At 35.8% G+C, this 25,324-nt stretch overlaps 1 protein-coding gene across 1 annotated transcript in view; it reads left to right on the plus strand.

Annotated features, from left to right (window-relative positions):
* The first annotated feature begins 3,975 nt into the window (after positions 1-3,975).
* LOC113778857 overlaps positions 3,976-25,324 on the plus strand; it is a 32,863-nt gene continuing 11,514 nt past the window's right edge. The window contains exons 1-16 of the mRNA XM_027324374.1: positions 3,976-4,227; positions 4,316-4,474; positions 8,350-8,412; positions 10,135-10,484; positions 10,581-10,650; positions 10,754-10,831; positions 10,925-10,984; positions 11,086-11,190; positions 12,160-12,270; positions 15,153-15,194; positions 15,350-15,442; positions 15,526-15,713; positions 19,931-20,214; positions 20,298-20,419; positions 20,566-20,608; positions 20,692-20,783. Coding sequence (XP_027180175.1) covers positions 4,316-4,474; positions 8,350-8,412; positions 10,135-10,484; positions 10,581-10,650; positions 10,754-10,831; positions 10,925-10,984; positions 11,086-11,190; positions 12,160-12,270; positions 15,153-15,194; positions 15,350-15,442; positions 15,526-15,713; positions 19,931-20,214; positions 20,298-20,419; positions 20,566-20,608; positions 20,692-20,783 — 1,860 coding nt within the window. The 5' untranslated portion in view covers positions 3,976-4,227. The remainder of the gene's footprint in view (positions 4,228-4,315; positions 4,475-8,349; positions 8,413-10,134; positions 10,485-10,580; positions 10,651-10,753; positions 10,832-10,924; positions 10,985-11,085; positions 11,191-12,159; positions 12,271-15,152; positions 15,195-15,349; positions 15,443-15,525; positions 15,714-19,930; positions 20,215-20,297; positions 20,420-20,565; positions 20,609-20,691; positions 20,784-25,324) is intronic.

Raw genomic sequence — 25,324 nt, forward strand, 5'->3', positions numbered from 1 at the left:
TGCATATTTTCATTTTTAGGATCTTTTCTCATTTGTATGATATTCCCTATTATATTATCCCTTACCCGCTATAGGTGCTAATCATGCTATTTAGAATTGCATTTCATTTAAGCTAGTTCATTTGCTTGTTCATGTTAGGATAATTATATTTCAAACATGGAAAATGGGTGATTATAACTTTTTAGTTTAAATACCCTATTAATCCATATATAAGAAAATTATGTCACGAGTTTTTGCCTCCCGTACCCTTTATGTTGCATTCCCTTTTTCTTTGATCATTTATATATGTATATAATTTAATTTCTTTTCTTTTATTTTAATTTCATCATTCGCATATTCGTGACACTTTCAAGGAATCATTGTGGCCTTCGCAATTAATGCGATTGGTTCGATTAAACCCTTGAATGGATATTTTGACCCTTTCGGTATTTTATAAATTTAGATTTGCATCCATGTAGAAAATATCCAAATATGATAAAATTAAGGGTTAGATTAGAAAAAATTTTGACTAAACCTCGCAACTAGCTTAGACTAGGTTGAAAGGGTGCCTTAGGTTTGAGTCAATTAAACCTTTGTCTTCCCTTTCTTCAACCGTGACTCCCGAACCTATTTTCTCTTGTTTTCAAAGACCTGGAGTTGTCAAAAAGGGTTTTTGATTTATTTTATTTTTGTCAAAAAATATTTTTTGGGTGACTTGGTACACCAAAACTCCATACCAAGTGGCGACTCCTATTTTTTCTTAAAAACCCTTTTAGACTAAATTTTGGACCCAAATTGTCGCATTCTTTTTAAGTCCCATTCTAGGTCCTTTTCACTTATTTTTGAATGGAAATCATAGCTTTTATAAATACCTATTTTTATTCTTATTTTTTCATCGCGAAAAATGGGGCGCGACAAAGGTTAGTGGAACTATGAGAGTTTTTCTCAATCATGATATTTGTGCAACCCTTCTATCATTGATATTCACAAAATAAAATGTAAAAAATAGTTAATCTATCTTAAGACTTTCATGCAAGAGTTCTTTGATTACTTTTAAATAATAATAGTGAATAATTGCATAATGTTCACATCATGCATTGGAATGAATATAAATTCACCAAGGATGCTATGAAGTTATACCACAGGCATCTACTGTTTGGCATGAAATTTGTTGATATTGTATTGTGGCCATTATAGATATTTGATTTGACTACACCCTTTCCTTATGTATATATGAAAGAGTGGGAGTCAAAATAGGTAAGTCGACATAAGGTATTCAATAGTTATTTGAAAAGCAAAAGGTAGCTATTGATTATATAGTAAGGAATTATTATTGTTGATCAAACAACTAAAGGTTGCCGACTGAGTTGTTAATGATCATATAACTCACATGGAACTCAGTAGTTCATTTAATATTTTGCTATTATTCTCAAACTATTGTTATTGTATAGACACTCGAGATATTTATATTTACATGATTTTGTGCACATTGTTGTTCATGTATAAAGTAAGGATCATGTGATCCATAAAGTTGGACATTTAATAACTTATATGAAATTATTCATAAAGTTCTTTTAAAGCACTTGATTAGGAAGTATAATACATAATAATACATGGAAGGAAGTGTTTGCCATGAGAACATAACCGCCATGATTCATGTATTATTATTTTCTAATGAAGCAACTGTTACATAACTACTGAATTTGGTGAGTGACAAACAAGGTTTATGGCCATTTTTAAGTAGTTATTCACTCATAAGTTATCCAACTATTTCATATGGGTCAAGTGGGAGAATGTAAGATTTGCTTCTTTTTGAGGCAATTATGACCCACATGATTGATTCTAAAGTGATTAATATTATAATTAATTGATTGACATTTTGTCAATAATTAATTAGCATCTCTCATTGGATAATGATTGTTGATTGACATCCTAATTAATTGATTGACATTTTGTCAATAATTAATTAGTATCTCCCATTTGTTAATGATGGATTGATATCTTTATTAATTGGTATCTTATTCAATTAGTTAATCAATCAAATCAATCAATTAGTCAGAAAAAGTTATTTTCAGTTATGAATTTTGGCAGAAAAAGTTAATTGATTGACATTTTGTCAATAATTAATTAGTATCTCCCATTTGTTAATGATTGATTGATATCTATATTAATTGGTATCTTATTCAATCAGTTAATCAATCAAATTAATCAATTAGTCAAAAAAAGTTATTTTCAGTTATGAATTTTGGCAAGATTTCCTTGATGGAAGGAGACTCTAGAGATTTTTGTATTTGCTAGTAAGGGTCCCTAATCTAGTCTATAAATAGTATGTGGTATTCTATCAATTGCACACTTTTAGGTTAGGTATAGGTTAGAAGATCTTTATTCTAAATTCTTTTTCTACTTTTCCTTCTTCTACATACTTTGTTTTGTTAGAATAGACAAGAAAGAGTCAAAGACACAAGAAAAGATCAACTTGTGCTTGACAACAATGGTTAGAGGTAAGTGTATATTAGATTTCTGCTACGTAGCACATTCACATGTACATAGTTAGTTTTAACAAGAATACCTCAAACATCTTTAAAGTCAAGAAATAGGCAACACAATCTCTTGTGCACTCTTCAATTTCTGCAAAAAAGAAAAATTAAAATAAAGGAAGTCAAGAAATAGTAAGACATATTTTAAATATTACTTAGAAAGAATTTTGCTTTTAGTCTTCTTTTCCCTTTTCTTCACCCCGTATAGCTTATGACACCAATCTCCAGTATACATCAACATTTCTATAGTTTCTCGAACCAAGAAAACAAAGTGGTGGAAGATAGAGGATGGTGGTGGGAGGTGATGAAGGAAGAAACAAAGTGGTGGAAGAAAGAAAAGGGATAAAATGAAAAAAAGAATTAAAAAAATAAAACGCTTTTCTGAATAAATAAAAAAGAAAAGATGATTTTGTGATTAAAAAAGGGGAATAAAAGGAAAGAAAATATAAAACATAAAAAAATTATAATCTTATTGATAAAGAAGAATATGACTTGCTAACCATTAAGGTCGCTCTGCTGGTAGGCGTGTATTTTTAGAGTTTTTTTTTATTGTCAAATTCATGATTTAGATCTTGTACTTCGCAATTGAGGATGTAAAAGGTGTGGTATGCCTTGTAGCTGGGGAAGAAAAGGTGAAAAAAAAGAAAAGAACTTGTTATTGGTAGGTTTAGGGTTTGAATTCTATACTTGACATTTGGGAGTAAAAAGGAATTCTGTGTACTTGACAATTGAGAGCGAAAAGAAATCTAGTGCGGGTAGTTGTGTGTGATAGTTGGGGTTGGGTAGATATACATATATATATATATATATATATAGACTTGCTACTAGTATTCAAAACTATAAGGTAGTTATTTGGGATATTTAAAGAATTGTGGGTCTTATGTGTTTTGATCGTATCACAAGAAACCTTGTGTATTTTATCATTTCTTAAATCCTATCTTTCGACCATATCACAAGGTAGTTCTTCAAGTTTTTAAAATAGTTTCTATGTGTTTCGAGCATATTATAAGAAGCCTTGGGTATTTTATCTTTTCTTAAATCCTACATTCGGACCATACTACAAGGTAATTATTTGGAAATTTTTTAAAATTGTAGGTTTCGTGTCTTTCCACCGTATCACAAGCTGGATTTGTGTATTACTCTTTCTAAAATCCTACCATATCATAGGTCTCTCACGTATTTTAACCTTTCTTAATGCTGTCAAAAAAACAATTAAAAAGAGAATAACTAAAAAGATTTTTATTGCAAAACATGAAACCTGAATTTGACCAATGATCTCTTATCCTGTCTAATTAGCAATCCGACCCGAAATACTGACCGTTTCACAGAGAGGGCGGTCCGTCCAACTTCCGGGCACGTAAATCTCAGTCCCCGAAATATTTTAACTATCGTTTTAAGGGACTAAATATTTTATTAAAAAAAAGCTAGGCAGCAACTTAACTATCGTTTTAAGGGACTAAATATTTTTTTCCCCTTTTCCTCTCCCTTTTCGATCACTCCATCCACCCTTTCATAATGATCACTTATTACTCTCATCATTTCTTCCAATACCCAATATATTTTATCCCGATTACTACTTCAATATTTCCATCAATTTTTTTGTAGTTTTTTTTTTTGCTAGACCCAGAAGAACTTCTTCTTCTTTCTAGGGTTTTTGGTCTCTCGATTAATTTGAGTTGGGGGGCCTGGAATTGGATAAATTGAATGAAAGGTAGTATTAATCTTTGTATATGTGTATGAAATGACTGATTTTTATGCATTTGTTTATTTTTGAGTAATTTTTTGGGGGTGACATGCAGATGGAGAATGGAGAGGCCAATTTAGCTGGTAAATTTGCAGGCTTGGCAGTGAATGATTCCAATAATAGCATGAATAGCAGCAGTAATCCCAACAACAACGATGGATTGTTTCAGGTTATGAAAGCAGTTGAAGCTGCCGAGGCTACCATTAAGCAACAGGTTTATTTTTTTTCTCTTTTTTTCCTTTTTTTTTTCAAATTATTTTAATCTGTACAGTCTACGTTGAGTTCAGTTAGATTGAAAATACTATTATGATGAATTTGTTTGAATGGTGGTAGTTGTTTGTATATCATTTGACATTTTGTGGATGAATAATGATGAAAGTAATCTTGTTTGGTAATGTTAGTATAGATTCTTATGAGGCCTTGCTCGAGTTATTCTTAATGGTCTCTGGCTAACGATTGTCTTAAATTTTTCTGGAGTTTTTGTTTTAAATAAAAAATATATGTTCAGTCTGTGTTGAGTTCACTTAGATTGAAAATAATTTTATGATGGACTTGTTTAAATGGTGGTAGTTGTTTGCATACCATTTGACCTTTTTTTGGATGAGAAAAGATGAAAGTGATTTTGTTTGGTAATGTCAGTCTACATTCTTATGCGGCCTATCTGTAGTTATTGTCAATGGTTTCTGGCCTAGGAGCATGTTATGTGTTCTGTTGAATCATTGATCACGATGTTGGATACTCTTTAACTGATGAGGAAGGTTGCAGGATAATTTGGTCTAAAGGCTACCTGCTCATATATGTGGTTTGGCATGGGAAAGTTTAGGAATAATGAGTCAGGATAAGTTGGAAATTTTGAACAATTTAAGGTGAAAAACCTAAATCACGGTAGTTCTGGAGCTGTATTTAGCTAAAGAAAAGAAAGACTGGACAAACAAGTATTCGACATTTTGGTCATTAGGAATCCCTTCTTTGGCTGTAACTTTTTTTGCTACTCTCAGATAAGGCTGCTTCAAGATGCTTTTGCATGCAAAAGGTATCCTTATGTATATGTATATTGTAAATCATGTGGCCTGGTGCTGGTTACAGACAGTTTTCTTATCAATTTTGGGAAGCTGCATTTGTTTCCTGTCATATTTATGTGGTTTCCTGTATGTTTTTTGAGTGTATTAAAATAAGTTTTTTGGTTTTTGTCTCAAGATCTATGCATAGATATGACAATTTTCAGTATGGCGGTAGATTTGTATTATTAGAATTTGTTTGATGTGAACAGTGGTGACCAGACTGCAAATTTGATGCTTCCCACTTTGGCTCTCCCCTGCCCCAACTTTCCCATCCATTGAGCTGTTAAATGTGATTGTTTTTGGCCTTTGCATTAGTTTGTCTCAGTTAAAGGAAGATGCATACCTTTACCCTGGTGCATTTCCGCCATTTCTCAAAAAAATCCCTAGTGCACATCTGGAAGTTCAATGGGTGAAATGACATAAAAATAAAAGTTCAACAGGTGAAATGAATATCTGAAATGGATTGGTGACAGCAGTTATTGAGAAATTGTGAGAAAAATGTCCATGGGGTGGTATTGTGCACATCAGGTGCAATGGGGTCAGGGATAATTGAGGCAAATTTGCTAAATTGCCAAAATAATGAACATCAATACGTTCAAGGAGACTTTGAAATGAAGTTTAGTAGCAAAAGAAGCTTAGTAGGAAAAATGAGACTTTGAAATGGTTTGATGACTATGGATGTACTTTACGCTTAAAAAATTTTATATTACATTGGATGCCATCAATGAGAAAGCTCAAAGAAATCTGAAAGTAAGGATTTCATTGATTTTGCTCAAGCTTCAATGAGACACTCCTTGAATATATGCTGCCTATTTTGGAGCCTAAAATGACAACTATTTTTAGGAAATCTTGTTTTTTGAAAGAGTTCAATCGAGCCAACAACATCATGTGCAGTTTCTTTACGCTATTTTCTAATTAAACAAACATGCTATGAAAAATTACTTTGTTTACCCCCCCCCCCCAACTGTCTCCCAATTTATTTTCCCATACGAATTCTTGCTAGTCAAACAGAGCCTGAGTGTTGATTTATGTGTTGCAAAAGCACTGACTGGGGATCGGGTGATTGATGCAGGAAAGTGTTTTGGTGTTAGTCTTCATGTTCAGTGTAGAATTACTGCTCACTTCTAAAACTATGTAACTCATCATGAAAAATTCAGTCAGTTGCTTAGGCAAACCGGCTAGGCCTGATTTTTCAATCATGAGCTGCCTTCATTACATCACCTGAATGACTCCTGCATCCCCTGAAAAGTCCATGAGGTCCATGACATCTCATACACACAAGTGCATATCAACTTTTAGCAGTCAGACCAAAGATTATTCTCTTGCATAAAGTAGCACCTATGCATGTCTGATGTCCCAAATAATAATGGAGATATGGCCAGCTGACAAGCGCCCATCTCTCATTTCCATATCATAACAATATTACAGCCACACCCATATTGTAGATCCTCACCTTCTGTGCAAAAAAAAATCCATGTAATCACCCCTTCTTCATAATAAAAGGAAGAAAAGAAGATGAAGAAGCAGAATTTTTTAATAATGGATGCCGCACAAATATCTTTTTGCAGCAAGTTTTTTTTGGACCTTTGCCCTAAAATGAGAATTCTGAATTGATGTCATGTATCTCTGCTTCAGCATTACAAGGCTATGTGGGATTGTAGAGATCAAGGCTTAGCTGCCAACCCCCCCCCCCCCCACCCAAAAACACTTTCTGGGTATTTTGTTATAGATTTTATGCAAATGCCTTGAATTTCTATAGAATGAAGTGCTTTAAATTCATTTCCTGTTCTTTTTATGGTGTGCCTTTTCATTTTTCCCCTCCTTTTCTTCTTCCTTGTTGTTAGCTTCTTTTGATTTCCCTTTTCATTTCTGGCCCCCAGCTATCTCTTGGAATAGCTTCTTTTGTCACTCTGGCAACTTCTTCAAGCCAAGATTTTTTTTTATTTGTTTCCCTGTAGCTCATAAATTATGCCAATTTCCAAAAAGAAGTGTGTATGCCCTCGCTTTGGTTCATCCAGGTGACAAGCCTCCTATCAAACTTTTCCAACTACTTTAGTGCTAGCAAATTTTCAGCAGACTCCATGTCCAATTTTGCCAGCCCATTCTTGTGATGGTTTATTTTGCCATACAAGGTGAGGAAGAAACTTAGTATGGAACTACTGCACTATATATCCTGTTTTTCTAAAGAGCAAAACGGATTTTGCCTGTGATTGTTTGAGCTTCTGTTTTGAAATCTCCAGACTATGTAGCAAAAATCTGCATGTTCAAAGTTGTTTTGTTTTAGAATATTGGATATGATGGAAAATTATCTCTCGCGGTGGTGGTATTATGGTTTGATTTTAGATGAAAAATGGCTTTTACGTTGAATAGTCTACTTTAGTTGTAGTAATTGTTGTCTCTATTCAGACCCTTCTACAGAAGGTGAATGTGTTCCAAGAACTTGTTTAGATCACTTTTTAGCTACATTTAGTCCTTTCTGATTGTCAGGATTAGGGACTCGTTGGTTCTACTATCATGGATCTAGGTAAAGATCTGATTGCAATTTCACTTTGCTGCTACATTGTTGCCTACCTGTTGTACCGTACAATACTTCTGATACTGCAAAACTTTGGTTTTAATAGGGTTCTAGCAATGAATAGGAGGAGGGTGCTTTTGACATGCCTACTGCTGATTATGCTAAATAGTTCTTCTTGAAGTCTTAAATCCCGGTTGTTACCTTGAATTGCATAAACATGCTCTATCTACTTTAGTGTTTGTCTATGCATTGACAATTTTATCTGCTTCCAGATTTTTACTTCCTGTTTGCTTATCAGATTGTCTATTTTGCTCTTGCTCTGGGATTTCAGATGTTTCCTATATTTTTTATGCAAATATTTGTGTTGTGCCTTGCATGATAAAATGATATATCTTCTGTTTGTGGAATTACATTATGTTGGAAAAAGAGATTGTACTGTATGATAAACTCTCTTGATTGCTAGTTCTTTTAGTGGTTCAGTATAGCTGTTTAAAGTTTGGATTTCATTTGCAGGTGGATGAAAACAATCGTTTGAGGGCTGAACTTCAGAAGAAGATTCAAGAACTTGAAAAATATGTATGTCCTTTTTCCCATGATTTTTTTTCTGTATTATCCATCTTGCCAGGTTTCATTTCAAGTTGGCTGATAATACGAAATTCTGATTGCCTTGGTCTTATCATATAGTTTGAATATCTTAAAAATATTTGGTGGAAATACTCTCTAGGCACCTTTCTTTTTTAGCATTTTCACCATATATGCTCAATTGTCACAGATTTTGTGCACATGCTTATTATCATATCTTTCATAGTATTCTTGGTGCAGCATATGCTTCATAATACTTATTCTGCTAATATGCTGTTGTTTATAATGCTACTCGCTAATGGAGTATTTACTTTCTGTTAAGAAGCAGTCGATGGAAGTCTTTTCTGGGATTGTCTAATGAGGTGAATGTGCCTAATTTGGATTTTAATTTGCAAAACCTAGAAATTTGAATTCCTTGATTCCAGTGGGAACTGATCTGAGATTCTAAATTTAGATGCACTCTCCTGTAATAATTGGTAGTGTCTTTTGTAGCATTTAAGATTTCCTTGCAGGTTCCCCTTGGACCAAGATTTCCTATAGTCTGAGTTCCCTCATTGTCACTGCCTCCTCAAGACAAAGTCTTGTTCTAGTAAAGAACCTTGTTTTTCCTTCATCTATCTTAAATCTTCTGTCTCCACTCCAGCAGGGAGCTCCTAAATATGCCTGAATTTTTAAACATGTTTTCAGAATGAGTTCAACAAGACTTGTTAGGCTTGGAAAATAAGCACTTCCTGGGAGTAATAAATTTTCTCCAGTCTCTCGAGGCTCAAGAAAGATGGCGTATGTTTTTGACCACTTTGGGCTCATTACCACTTGCTTCTTGCCTTAGATTTTTTCTCATTCTCTTTCACACATCCAGCCACCTGCTTGTGTCTTGAGCAATGTATGACTTTGTTCTGTTTCATTTGAAGAAGCAGGTATCTAGGTTGTGTAACACCACACATTTGATAGATGCTTTATACTTTGTTGCTATCAGCTTTATATCAACTATAAGACATCTTGCCTTAAAAGTGACATTGATAGATGTCCATATCAATACTTCATTAATAGGAAAGCCACCACTATACTTTCAAATGGTGGTTAGATGGCCTCATTTTTCTGATTAGAAAGCTTCTAACTGTTTAATATTTTGTCCTTTAGCCTTTTAGGATTTGTACCTACTTTCATTCATCTAAGAAGGAAAGAAAAACCTTATGTGAATAACACATAAGCTAATGTAAGTGGAAAATGCAAAAATGTGTGTCAATTAATGATTGGAAATTAAGTATCCCTTTCCAATATATGATTGCTATATTAATATATTATTACTTAAATTGCACATGCATGATGAGTTCTGTTATATATTTGTCAATTTGGTGAAAAGATTTGCATACACAGGGATTATGAAGCAAAACAACTGAATTATGTAGTGATATGTTATCAGATGTTTCAAGTCATGGATAATTATTCTCAATAGGACTCTTTTATCTAGAAAAGTGGAAGATATAAGTTGCTTTTTTTTTTTCCGCTGTCATCACCATGTACTGAAGTAACTAATAAAAGCTTGCAATCTAGCTGCATATGTTGTTTGGAACAATGAATTAGATAAGTATTTGCTGCTGCTGCACTGTTGCTGCCTTCCCTTTTTTAATTCATGACTGTTGCCATGTAATTATCGTGAAAGTTCCAATTTCTTTTTGTCAACACTATCTTTTACTTGATGGTAATCCTTTGCAGAAATCAAATGACCTGAAAGTGCATCATTCAGATCTGATTAATCATTCTGGTGATAATGCTCGTATAGCTTCTTATGATAATCAGCCTGTCTTTGGGGTCGAAAACCAAGTAGATCGGATCGCAAGTTTGGACAACTCTTCTAGTCGTGGTTTGCCTAACGCAGTTATTCCAAACAAAGATTTAGTTAACAATGATGACCATCTTGTAATGCAAGCTTGTGCAGAAGTTCAATCTGAAAATAGCAGGTCCAATGGCACATTGAATGTTTTCAGTGGTGGTCAGGTGGCAACAGAGAATATAGGGTTTTCCCAACAATCTTCACCATCTACAACATCATTTTCTACTAGCAGGTACTTGATATCTATGCATTAGTAGCATTATTAACAGAGCAGGATATGCAATGAGTATGCAGAGGCATCATTATGAGATTAGATTGATTTTTTTAGGTTTCAAGCTGATGAAGAGTTGAATCCACAACAAAATTTACCCACACAGGGACTGATGTCTGTGGCGCAGGTAGTTACATTGAAGGGTTTCTTTCAAGAACTTGACTACAAGTGACTACAAAATATAATACATTTTTGTTTGTCTGAGGATTTGATCAAATGAATGTCTTTAGGATCTTGCTTTGAATAATCGGGAACATGAAGAAGAGATTTTGCGATTAAGAAAGCATCTTGCAGAATATTCAGTTAAGGTAAACAGGTGGAGAATTTTGGTTTTCAAATTTGTGTGCTTGACAGTTGTTCATTCTGTTCCTAGGTAACTGAAAAAATATTTCTGTTGGTAGGAAGCACAAATAAGGAATGAGAAATATGTGTTGGAGAAGCGCATTGCATATATGCGTATGGTGGGCATTATTTGGTTTAGCTCCTGATTTTGAATATTCTTTTTGTGTAATTTAAATCCTTCAAGAGGAGTTGTGGAACTTATTTTCCTCTTTTGTGATAGGCCTTTGATCAACAGCAACAGGATCTTGTTGATGCTGCATCTAAAGCAATTTCCTATAGGCAAGACATAATAGAAGAAAATATACGCCTAACATATGCATTACAGGTATATATTGTATGATGATTTGTCTTATTCTGGGGTAATCTCACTTTGCTTTGACCTCTCTACACCACTCCCCACACTCCACCCTGGGGGAAAAAAGCTATCTGCAGCCCTTACTGGTCTCGATGGCCATGCCCTATATAAGGGAGAACCACCATACTTGGTGAGCTTATCCTTTTTCCTTTGCATGATTTGAACTGGTACGGAGTTATGTTTGTGAGGGAATGACTTCCTCCTTCTGGAATTCAGTGCACTGCAATTTCTCAGCCAGCACGAAAAGAATAGTGGTCAATCTAATGCATCTAGGGCATGCTACATGCGTATTTTTTGATAGGTTGGACTACTGATCACGTTAGATGTGTTTATTGATTGTTGAGGCAGTAACTAGTTAGTGACTTTAGTTTGATTACATAGGAATGCAAAAGCAACTTTGTCATTGCAAATGGTGGTTATTGAACAAGTAAAAATATGGAATAACCAAATAAGGAGCTGAAGGATAGCTGTCTTTTTTTTTTCCCTTTTTTTGTTGGGTCCTTGATGGTATGGTGGTGTAGCACGGAGCTTGTAACGATTATGTTCCTTTAAGTGTTCTACAAAATTCTGTGTGAGCTTGGAAAGATAAACTTCTGAATTATTTTTCAGTCTTCAAATATGGGGGATATGTCGCTTGATTCTGAGCTTTTATCAAGCATTTTATCACATCATTTGTTCGGTGGCTGGACGAGTAATCAACAAATTTTTAACCTTAAATTGTTCATTTTAGTTCTTTTAAGAACATTGTGGTCTAGTACCTTACCTGATGAGATGGATGGTCCTAAGTAAAAGATATACTGACTTCTGTTGTTTATGTGTTTTAAATTGGACTTGGTAAGAGTTAGCAATTTCCTAGTCGTTTCAATGTTTTCAGGGATTTATCTGCTTCCCTACAAATAATTGAGTCTACATTATCTTAATCTTTTTGGGTTCTTTCAGGCAGCACAGCAAGAGAGATCAACGTTTGTATCTTCGTTAATGCCTCTTCTTGCTGAGTATGCTTTTCAACCACATGCAGCTGATGCACAAACCATTGTCAGTCATGTCAAGGTTAGAATGAACTTGGTCTTTCTGCTTATGTAATGCATTTCAAGCAAATGAATGGTTGCTGTCGTCGTGAACTCACTGCTTTGTTTGCTGTGGTGTTGAAATAATAGATGAAAAGATACTCCCTCCATCTTAGTTTATGTCTTGGTTGCTATTTTCGTTTGTGCAAAATATTTGTCATCGTTTAACATGGAAATAACTGAAGCTTCATTTTCCTATTGTGCCCTTAATACAAGTTCAAAGGAAAAACAATTAAGTAATGTTCTTCCAATAAGTAATGTTAGAAATCATCTTTGTATTTTGGTACTTGTGCCTTTTTAAAATTCCAAACTCAACTAAAAAAAATGTTGAAGTTTAATTGAGCGGCAATGATGGAAAGAGTTGCTTTGGTAGCTGATCTGTCTTGGTCAAACTTTACTTTTCTCAATCTGTGTGCAAATTTGAACCATTTATTTATAATTTTAGGAATTTTCCTTTCTCCTTCTCAACTTCTTAAATCTTAAATTGGAACTTTTGTGGATGTTAAGAGGCAATGCTGTTGGACTTTTGCAAAGAAGAGGGTGGGCTGGTAAAACTTGATGTGCTTGACAAATGCTTTTGAACTTTTTTGTGTTACCCTTTCTATTGATGTGTTAGATGGACTAATATTAATCATCATGAAAACCTGCTAAAATTTGTTTATTAACTTGCCTTCATTTGAAGAGGATGCAAGTTATGGAATTAGTCAATCTATTTTTAGATGGGGAAATTTATAACAGTGGAGGAAGGCAAAAAGAAGAGGGTAAACTAGGCAACGATACCTAGGATTTAAGCATCCATTTTTGAGCTTATGTGCATTGCATGTTCTATATGTAAATTTACTGTCTCTACTTTGATTGTTAGCCTTTCTTTTCATGTTGTCTTGAAAAAAGTGTGTCAATTTAGCCTCGGGATGGTTAAATTTCAATAGCTGGGATTAGTTGAAATAAAACATGTATCTGACTGACTTTACGATTCATTTTCCTCTGAAAGTGTGCGTAACACAAAATTGGTTCTTCATTGGCTCTAGTACAAATCTACATCACACTTATAGCTTGTCAGACATTGTCAAGATGTTTTTGTTAGCTCCCTTACTCCTTGCCTCTCTCCATCACTCAACCATTAATATATCTTTGTAGTTTTTAGCATATGTATGTTTAGAGAGACATTCTATGGAGATAACTAGGAGGTATGTTTAGTTGATTCAATGATCTGCCATAAGACATTGCAGAAGACAGCCAAATCGATCCACAAACTCTTCAAATGATTGCTTTAGTTGGTTTTCGAAGATGTATGGGATTCACATATCATTGTTTAGGTTGTTTGCAAGAGAGCTCGTGAAACAATTCAAGTATTTGCATTTCCAAGATGGGCCCAGCAAGTGGCTGGCCACTATTGGAATGCTTATCATGTTTTAAAGGCATTGTTTGATTCAAACATACACATATTCCAAGCTTCTTCAGCTCTTTATCTTGCTTACGTGCATCTTTCGTAGATTCAGGGGCTTCCTATAAGACATTGCAAACAAGATCTAAATTGGTCTCAGCTCTACGGATGGTAGTCTTGGTTTTCAGAGATATATGGGGTCCATGTATGGAATTTTAGGTTTGTCAAGGGGCTTGTGAATTGACTTCAATAGCATAGACCATTTTTTAGAATGAACTAAGCAAGAGAGCTGACTGCTTTTTAAGACTTTAAGACAGTTTGATGCTTTAAAGTCATTGTTTGTTTGTCAACAATTCACATTCAAGTTTCTTCAACTCTATCAAAAGTAATGCACGTACTGAGTTCCCCGATGGCAGAATATGCTCTAACATGTTCAGTATTAAATAATGGTCTACGGGGAAATATTTTCTTGTGATAATAGAGATTTGGAAGGGCATGAAGAGGATAGTTGTTCAATCAGATCTTATTTGGACGTGGGAGAGAGAGCATAACATGATAATCTGCAACTTTTTTAAGCATCAACTCCAAAAATGTTGACTATGATACTTGAAATAAACATTCCACCTTTTGTATATTTTACTATTAGAGGCACTGAAGATCGGTGGCCAAAGATTGTTTTCTGCAGGCAGTGCACCACTTAATTCGGTTACAAGAATATAATGCCCTCAGTCTGAGTGTACCTCTGCTGCTGCCTCATCTTTCACATCCATCCGTGCTGGTCTGCAAATTTTTTATGATTAAAACTCCATTTTGCTCAAGTCTAGAACATTTTGTTGAAGCACCATTGTACTGCGCATGGTACACTTGCTCCCGTCACCTGCCACCTTGCCCTACTTTTGTTTCTTCCTTCTCTCTTCAATTGTCCATTCATTCTCTTGCTGCTTATTCAAGTTCCAATTTTTCTTCTTCTGGCTTTGAGAAGAAAACATGGGAGGTGGTGAGGCAGGCACATCCTATGATTTTCTATAAGAGAATTGAGAAGAAAGCCCAGCAAAATACTCTCCTCAGATCTTCTTCCCCCCCTCCCCCCCACCCCTTCTTTTTCTCTCTTCCCTACACATCTATAATAAAGTGGCAGTTGAGTGACACCTATATACATACATGCCCACACAAAGAGACATGTATGGCTTTGCTAAGTCTACTAAATTGATATCTCTATAGATGGAAATAACACGTAGTGATACATAATGAAAACAACAGGTTTTGCATAAATTCCTTGGTTTTCTACTTCCATCTTACTCCAAAGTAGTCTTTAATTTGATTTAGTAGTTTATCACATTGTATGTATATGGTAATGTGTAAAACTCATAAATTGAAACTAGCATGCCCATATTCTGTAAGATATATATGTATAGAAATGTTCCTTTTCCTTTGAAATGGGCCGTTACATATGGTGGACTCCTGATATCCTGTTCTTTCAGGTACTGTTTAGACACATGCAAGAGAAGCTTCTTGTCACAGAGGTAGGTTGGAGGTGCTTAAGAACATTGTGAATTCTAGATGCAGATAGAATAGGATATAACTTTCTTGCTTATTTTCAAGTACTTGGTTTACTACCCAGTTTCTCATAACCTAAAGAAATTCCACAACTTTGGTGCTTGTATCTCTGTCAATGTAGGCGAAGTTAAAGGAGTCCCAGTACCAGTTGGCACCTTGGCGTTCTGATGTAAACCCCTCGAATTTTTCTCCGTCGCCATCTCATTCTTCTGGGGTAGGGCATTATTTTTATTTTTTATCAGAATTTTTTTGTAGTGACATCCCAGTGGATTTATAAAATTCACATATTGTTCTCAGATAAAAAATGGGCTTGAATTGGTGCCTCAACCACCATATTCTAATGGGAAGATCCCTATGACTTCAGACCCTCAGACAACAACAGACTGGGATTTATTGGGGAATCGCCAGAGTGCTTTGGGGGGTGGTGGTGGTGTGAAAAATCCAGAGTCTGATGACTTGGGGAGGTATTCACCTCTTGCCAGCAGGTGAGCCTGGTCAAATGGAGACTGCTACTGTGAACTGAATGTACAATTTCAACCATCTGCTTTTGGTGGTGGGTTCTGGTTTCAATTGAGTTCTTCATTAACTGGTCCTGTTTGAATGAATTAATGACCTATATACTTGTTACTTTTAGAAAACAATCACCGTGCTACTGAATATGATGGTTTCTGATTTTAGTTGATTGATAGTGTTTCATTGTTTTTGAGGAATGACAAAGTTCGTAAAAATCCTAAACTGTGCCTCATGAATTGTTAATGGCCATCTCATTATGCACAACCCTTGGGTAAAGTATTATACCATTGACTAACCTCCCATGTCCCATGTATATTCATGCTGTCACTTGAGCATGTAGCTTTCATTTAATTTCCAAGTAGTTGGTGCATTGAATCGTATATTCTCCATTTGTTTCTCTGTTCTGTTTACAGCTCCATTGTCTTCACCCCTGGTTTATTCTTGAAGGAATGCCATTTGTTACTTGTCATGCCAGTTTATTGTTCAAGTAGTACTTCTTTATAATAGCATTTGTAAGTTAAAGAAACTATTTGTAAGAGTTAATTTTGTTGAAGGAAAATTGGTAGATGTTTGCAAAAGAGCTTCCTTGGCAGGAAGAGGGTAAAAGCTTTTGTAAATGGTGTTAAGATACAAGCCACCATTTATGGAGTATTTTCAGGATTACTAGGGTCCGTTGCACCTGATGGCATATTTTCTATGGGATCCTCATACTTCCATTCTCAAGTTTCTGGATCCTTCCTTTATTTTTAGGGTCAATCACACTTTTTCCCCCTGAACTTTTGGGGTAGTCACACTTTACCACCTTCAACCTTACAAATATACAGTTTACCCCCAGTGAAGACTAGTTGACCTTGGAAATCTTAACTGCATAAAAAAAATGTCAGTGTTATGATGCAATTGCCCTTTTATTGTTGAAATTCTTTATAGTTTATTATTATTGCAGGAAGAGTGCAAAAGCTTTCGTAAACAGTGTTATGATGCAAACCATCATTTGTGGAGTATTTTCATGATTACTGGGGCTCTTTTCACCTGATGGCGTATTTTCTGTGGGATCCTCATTCTTCCAATCTCCAGTTTTCTGGATACTTCCTTATTTTTAGGTTAATCACCCTTTGCCCCTCCGAGCTTTGGGGGTAGTCACACTTTACCACCCTCAACCTTAATAATATACACTTTACCCATAATGGAGACTAGTTGACCTTGGGAATCTTAACTTCATAAAAAAATGAGTGGTTTGATAAAATTGCCCTTTTGCTGTTGAAATTCTTTATAGTTTACTATTATTGCCCTTGTATAGCCGACAAAAAGTGAATTGGACTAGATCTCTATTAGTTTAAAAATAAGGCATGTCAGCCCCTTTTAGCAATTTTGGTTATGTATTTAATATTTAACTAATATGACAATCAAAGAAGACAATACTATTATTCTAACAGTTTTGCATAAACTAGAATAATAAAAATCATTTCTCAAAAAATATCAAGCTTAATGTTACCTTATTTTTCTTCAAAAAAAAATTGCTTACTCTATCTGTGATTGTTACTCTGTTATTTATACCTGTTGTTTGATTTAATGTCTAGTTAATTGAAGAAAGTCTATATAAAAATGAAATCCAATGGGAAAAATTTTACGGATAATGAAATAAATGTGAACTCTTTTCTCTTTTTTGTTAATTTGATATTTTTGTATGGTAGTTATTATAAAAAGATGATCATCTTTTAGCAATAGAAGGGAAATTGTTGTAAGTTATAGATAATCTCACAAATAAAAGGGTAATAATGCCATTGCATTTTTCTCTTAATCTTTTTGGTAGAAATCTTTGACTAGTCTTTATGGGGATAAAGTGTATCTTTTAAGTTTGAGGGGTGAAAGTGTGACTACCCCAAAGTTTAGGGGAGCAAAGTGTGATTAACCCTTATTTTTATTTGATATTGTCATGCCTTTGTCTTGGGCCCTCCCCAAAATCATTATCAGTTACCAGAAATAGTAAATAAGTTATTTGCCCTTTTTAAGTGTATTCTCCTTATAAACATTTACTACTAAGAAACACATGGGTTCCTCTAGAGAATGAAAAAGTGCTTTCAAGTGCGTGTATGGTACCAACATTTTGATGTTGGAACTTTGTTCAGTTACCAGCAGAAATGTTGGGTTCTTTGTTTATAAGATGTGGGTCTGAAGTGTTTGACTAAAATATAATACAGAGCTGGACAGCTTTTTTTTTTTTTTAAAGCAAATTAGACAGCTGGGGCAGTTATCAAGCAGTAACTTTTGAAGCTTCTATCTTCTATCCATCTACTATTACAATAATACACACTGTTCCTGAAAAGTGTTACTTTTTACGAGTGGCATACTTTGTAGCTTTAGACATTTTCATTTTCTCTAAGCTTCAATTTGTTACCTTAATTTACTGGTGGAATGGGGTCAAGACGGTATTCATCCTAGGCTAGAAGCTTTCCAATATATTTTAGTCTTCTGCGATTGTGTTGTTGCTCTATGCATTTGAACCAGTTGGGAAGTGTGTCCACCTGAGATACATCTGGAGTTGTGTGAAGACTGGAATTTCACCTAACATGAAGAACTGTTTTTAAGTCTAGTGTCTCTACTCTTTTCTTGAGAAACAATTTTGATGGTTTGATCAGAATGATATAAGGAGTGGTAGAAGGGAGATTATTTAGAAAAAGAGATTTAGTGGAGATGCGACGAAGTATTCATGTCTGCAAATATGGTTTTGGTAGACTTACGGGTTTTGCTTATACTTGCGGGTTTTGCTTATACTTGCTCTTTTAAAAATAATGTCAATCTTGTAAGAAAACTAAATAATGCTAATATTCAGTCAGGCATTGCTTTGGTAGGCGCCCTTACTACCTGCAATGCACTGCTGTGAAGCCCAACAAATGGTCTGGTAGCATGAGATGGGGACCAAAGTAGATATAAATGTAGGACTTCGTCATAGCTCGCCCTCTCTCTGTCACTCTCTCTCTCTCTTTTTAGATGGAGTTTGGGTTTACAGTCGCAAAAGCTCGGGAGCTGGCAGTATTGTTATTTCTCAATGAATCTTTGGCTACTTTTTGTGCACACACATTTATATTTGCCAAACTGAGGCAAATTTTATACTGCAAATAAACAGTGACACCTCTTTGGCCTTAGCTAATTAGCTTGAAAGTAAATTAATTGAATGAAGAAACTCTGGTTTTTCACTTAGGCAGTTCTAGGTGGTCTTTCTGCAAATGGTAAATGAAATCTTAGATATCAAACAATAACAGTAGAATGAATGAGCCATGTGCATGGTACTTTCTATCACACAACACCAATTAGTACAGGGTAGAAAATCTTCTGACGTGGTGCTTTATACGACAAGATTACAGGCCAACCCAAGGCCTCACATGTACCAAGGATGTTGTAGGTGCTAGGCTTTTATTGGAGCACATGACCAAATTCTGTGTAGTGTCTTGTAAATCTCAAAGTTGAGCAAATTGTGCTTTCTTAAATTCATTTTTGGTTGAAACTCCCGTGCTAACCGTGCAAACTATATTGATGGGTCTGAGGACCTGTCTTATTCCAACTCCTTTTGGTCATTAAGTTCATTTTTAGGCTGTGGCTTTGCTTGTAATGTTTGTGATCCTTTTTGGTACTTCATTAGCTGTATGGATGATATTTTCTTCAAAGTTGTTATGCAAGCTGATATCGTTCATTGGTTATAGTATTTCTTTTTAGGTTCTTAAATATACTTTTGTGGAAGTTGTAAATTGTAATGCAACATCATAATGATAGCTGGGAATTTAAGAGAGAATTTCTTGATAAGATGATCCCAAGCGTTTGGCTTTCCACCTGACTTTGTACTATTGTCAATTGATGGGTCACTGAATGCCTTTCTAAAATATATCTGGTATCTTGTTTCTTTTTCTTCTTTTTTTGTTAATCATTTTTATTGAATTTTCTATTAAGGATATATTCCTGTTCTAGATCGAGCAAAATATTGGAAGAATAGTTTCGTGAGTGTCATGTTTCCTGTTAGTGGCTTTGTAAAGATTTACCTATGTTCTTTTGTACTGAAATTGAATTGTTACTATTACTCCATGGAATAGACATTTTTATGATTGCTTTTGAGTTACGTTTGCAGCAATTTTAATTTCGTTTAGTGTGAGGCTTTCTTTTCTTTGTTCCTGTATTCATTAGTTCTGATTGACTTCAGGGACATAGCAAATCAACAGTTAGCTGCACATGCGGTTAGCATGGGTGAATCAGTTCCAGTTTATCATAAAGATGTGACTTCTACTAAACAAGTTACTTTCAAAGATCTTGTCAGCAGTGATATGGAGGATTCTGACTTGGAGGGACAACAGAATGACAGAGAGCCACAAGCTAATTGGGCCTCTAAAAGCTCAGCATATACTAGTGCTCTTGATGATGCAAGCACCTCATATTCTCCTTATTTACCCCCTGTTCTTGAAGAACCTTCGTCATCTTTCTCTGAAGGTAAGAATTCTTGTGTTTTGGTTGTTATAGTTATTCTTAAGCATGATGTTACCCACTGTTCATTAATTCTACTGCCTTCCTAGCTGGAGAAGATGATCCATTACCTGCAATAGAGGGCCTGCAAATTTCTGGCGAAGCGTTTCCAGGACGGGAACTCCAAGCATGTGGATACTCGATTAATGGAACTACTAGTTGTAATTTTGAGGTGTTCTGTTTTTGCTATTCAACATTATTTCTTTTTTCTCTTTTTTGGTTCCCTTTTGCTTGCTCTCTCTTTTCTCTAGTTATATAAAAAAGTGCTTATGCTATATGATTGTATGAAAGTTTTTAATTGTATCTTTGAACTTGCAGTGGGTGCGTCATCTGGAGGATGGATCTTTTCACTACATAGATGGTATTCATGGATAAATAGATATCTTTTTATTTCCATTGCTGCAAAAATTCGTCATGTTAAGTTGTTAGTGTTGTAATTGACAGGGGCAAAGCAACCAAACTATCTGGTTGCTGCAGATGATGTAGATACGTACCTTGCTATTGAAGTCCAACCACTGGACAACAGGAAGCGGAAGGTACAGTGTCTCTCTTACTGGCTAGTGATCTACTTCCTCTTTTAGTTGCAGTAAACCTGATTTGTTGGTAAATTAAATGAATATTAGTTTTATCTGCTTCCTGATTATATTAATTGAGAATTACTGTTGTTCTGATTTTAGTTATTGCTGTAATTGCTGATCAGTAAAATTAGGATATTCGTCTGTTGCCCATCTAATTGCCTTTTCATTCATTTCAAAGCATCAAAGAATGCAACAATTATTTTTTTATTCATGCTTGAAGTAGTAAAAGAGAATGCCAACAATTAATTTTTTAGTCATGCTTGAAGTAGGAAAGAGGTAAAGCGAAGGAGAGAGATCTTGCCTTTGTGGGTTCCAAGGGTAACATACTGCTCAGTAGGTCATGTCTCATAATCATTGACTAGTGAAACTGCCAAAAGTGTTTAAAGGAGCTAAACTTCTTTATCTCTAAGCCTAGCAGGACAAGAAACATCATGAATTAGTCTCCTCACCCAATTTTGTACTTGCCTATTCTCCTCTCTGAAGCTTATACATGTCACCCTTCTGCGAGGCATTCTATACGCTCCCACCTTCTCCCTCTGACTATATTTTATTTTATTTTTTCATTGTACAATCTAGAATTAACGCTTATAGTTTAAGATAGTAGGGCTACATTTACTGTTTTGTGCATTATTCACTTGCATGTTATTATATCAGTCAAATGTATGGATAGGGGTCTGTTCTCCTTTGTTGTCGAGTAAGGATTTCATTGGCCCAGATTTAGCATGGTTGATGATTGCTGTCATTTTGCATAGCATTTAAAATGTATTTGTGGTGAGGCAACAAGGCAAAAAGATCAGTTTTTCCAAATATGCCATGGCCTTCTCCCCCTATCTTACCCACTGCTGTTGCTGTGCCTTCTTTTCTTATTCTTTGTGCAACTAAGACTAGTTTTTCCGAATATGCCATGACCTTCTTGCTGCCTATCTTACGCACTGCTGTTGCTGTGGCTTCTTTTCTTATGCCATGTGTAACCACCAGATAGGGAAGGGAAGTGGGGGTGAGGGGAAAGAGGGGAGGCAGAAAAAGGGGTGGTGGCGGGTTGGGTGGTGGAGTGGTAAAGAGGGGGAGGGAGAGAAGGGGAGGGGGTGGTGGTGGTTATGGGGATGGAGGTGGAGGTGGAGGCGGGATAGAAGAGGCGAAGGAGGAGGGGTGCTGGGTGGAGTAAGTGGTTGGTGGTTCGAGGAAGGAGGGGAGAAGATTGGATGGAGGGAGGGGAGGTGGGGGAGGGGGTGTTTGTGAAAATCCATTAATCCTTTGGGTTTTTGGACAAATTCCCAAAACAACTTCTTTGATCCAGTGAAGTTTTAGACGAACTCCCAAATACCCAAAGGATGGCTTGAAGTTTTGCCGGTCTTTAGAGAAAATTGAACTAATATATTGACCTCCTCCAGTATGGCTTGAAAAACTCCCCGAGTAAGAATTGCGAGATAGTCCAAAAGACAGATTGGTTAATCATCCTTCAAACTTACAAGTCAGAAATTGCAGTGGGTCAGTGCTTCAGCTTCAAGGTTTGAAGGAGATGATGATATATGCACAATATAATAGAATAGATACTTCTATCCTACAAGAGAGGTCAAAAATATTTCAAAACCTTTTGCTTAGCTTATAACTGGTCAGTGTTTAGTGCAACTTCCTGGTCACATTATTGATAGAGCTCTAGTACATTTTAGTTGTTTATGGTGAGACTTCATTGTTCAATGTGGTTCATATGTTCTTAAAATCAGGTTGGTTGACATTTTGTGTCTAAATTTGCAACCAAGCACATTTGGTTCCTACTCCAATCCTGTTTCCAGGATACATATGAAACAGCTCCAGAGCTCCCCCCCCGGCCTCCCCAGTGATGGAGGCTTGATGACTCTGTACTTGAGCCTTTCAAACATCATATTCTCAAACTTTATCATTGTGTATGATTAATGTAAATCTTTAAAAGAAAAGAAAAATGAACAAAAAACTCTACTTTTCTTTATTTTCCCACACCCTAAATATGCTTACAAGGTAGGCATTTATAGGACAACCCTATCATAGTTCTGCCACCACTTAAGGTAATAGAACCATGATTTTAGGGATTACATAATCAACTCATATCCTATCTATTCAAACCTGATTGATCATAAGCAATAAAATCCCATAATCATGGGAGGTAATATCTCTCATGATCATGGGAGATAATTATGGAAGATAATATCTCCCATAATCATAGGAGATAATATCTTCGACACCCCCCCTCAAGTTGGTGCATATATATTTATCATGTCCAACTTGCTTGTAAGAAATTCAAAATTGGGTCTGAGGAGTCCTTTGGTGAGAATGTCAGCTATCTGCTGAGCTGATGGAACGAATGGCATGCAGATAATTCCTCCTTCAAGTTTCTCTTTTATGAAGTGGCGATCAATCTCAATATGTTTGGTTCTATCATGTTGCACAGGATTATGAGCTATGCTAATTGCCGCCTGGTTATCACAATAGAGCTTCATTGGAAGTTCAATAGGTCTTTTCAGCTCCTCTAAAACTCTCTTCAGCCATAACATCTCACACACACCATGAGCCATAGCTCGGTACTCTGCTTCTGCACTACTACGAGCTACAACACTTTGTTTCTTACTTCTCCAAGTAACCAAATTGCCCCATACAAAGGTACAATACCCCGAGGTTGATCTTCTATCAATCACTGATCCTGCCCAATCAGCATCTGTATAAGCTTCAATGGTCTTTCGATCTCCTCTTTTAAAAAACAATCCCTTTCCTGGAGTACTTTTTAAGTACCTCAGAATTTGATATACTGCATCAAGGTGCTCTTCATATGGAGAATGCATAAACTGGCTCACAACACTCACTGAAAAAGCTATATCAGGACGAGTGTGAGCCAAGTAAATTAGCTTGCCTACTAACTTTTGGTATCGAGAAGTATCAACTGGTGTTCCATCTTTTATATCTGCTAACTTGTGATTCGGATCCATAGGAGTGTCTGCAGGTCGACATCCACTCATCCCTGTTTCCTTTAAAAGATCCAAAACATACTTGCGTTGGGACACAACGATGCCCTTCTTGGACCGAGCTACCTCCATCCCTAAGAAATATCGTAGTGTTCCCAAATCTTTGATTTCAAAGCTAGAAGCAAGACTTTTCTTCAGCCGTTCCATCTCAATTAAGTCATCTCCTGTGAGGATGATATCATCCACGTACACAATGAGTACTGCTATCTTCCCGTCCTTGGAGTGTTTAACAAACATGGTGTGATCACTCTGAGCTTGGATATAGCCTTGATCCTTCACCGACCTAGTAAATTTTTCAAACCAGGCCCTAGGAGATTGTTTGAGACCATATAACGATTTTTTTAGCTTGCAAACTCTAGACTGAAACTTCCCTTCAAATCCAGGGGGAGAATCCATGTACACCTCTTCCTCCAGATCACCATTTAAAAATGCATTCTTGACATCAAGTTGTTGGAGTGGCCAATCAAGATTTACTGCTATTGAGAGAAGCACCCTAATAGTGTTTAATTTTGCCACTGGAGCAAAAGTTTCAAGATAATCGATCCCGTAGGTTTGAGTAAACCCTTTAGCCACCAATCGAGCTTTGTACCGTTCCAATGTCCCATCGGAATTATACTTGATGGTAAAGACCCATTTACACCCTACCGTCTTTTTCCCTTGTGGCAGGTTTGTTACTTCCCATGTTTGATTCTTCTCAAGAGCATACATCTCTTCTTCAATAGCCTTTCTCCACTCTGGAACTTGTAATGCTTCCTGTACATTCTTTGGAATTTCCACAGAAGAAAGTTGTGAAGTAAATGTCAAGAAGGTAGGGGATAACTTTTCATAAGAAACATAGTTAGTCATAGGGTGTTTGGTACAAGAACGCACTCCCTTTCGAAGTGCAATAGGAAGATCCAGATCAGCAATCTTTGAATCAGAGGAAACTTTATCTGATGACTCAAAAACATCAAAAACTGCCCTAGGTTCGGATTCCTTGTTGTGAAGAGAAGGGGGAGCTTTATCTTTTCCTCGATGATTTTTCCTGACATAGGTTTTCAAGGTTTTTTCAGTTACATTCCCATCTCTTTCACTAAGAGAATTCGACTCTGTTATTGGCACTAAAGACAAGAGATCCTCTTCTAATCCATGATCAATTTTTTCACGATTTTCAAAATCCTTTTTACGGGCAAATTGAAGAGTGTCATTTGATTTTTCAGGATTATTATCTTGAAAAGATTCTTGTTGAGGAAATGCTGCTGTAGATTCTTCTAAAAAATCAGAAAAATCAATTCTCCTATCAACAAAATTTTGATCAGAAATTTGATTTTCAATACGAAAAACATCATCATCTTCTACAGGTTCTTCTACATACCGAGTCCCCCCCTGAAGAGGATCTCCAAAGAAAGGTTTATCTTCAAAGAATGTTACATCCATGGTTACAAACATTTTTTTCGAAATGGGGTCAAAGCATTTATACCCCTTTTGCGTGGGTGCATATCCAACAAAAATGCATTTTCTTGCTCG

The sequence above is a fragment of the Coffea eugenioides genome, chromosome 7 (genome assembly GCF_003713205.1).
Source record: "Coffea eugenioides isolate CCC68of chromosome 7, Ceug_1.0, whole genome shotgun sequence".
In the NCBI taxonomy this organism is placed as follows: domain Eukaryota; kingdom Viridiplantae; phylum Streptophyta; class Magnoliopsida; order Gentianales; family Rubiaceae; genus Coffea; species Coffea eugenioides.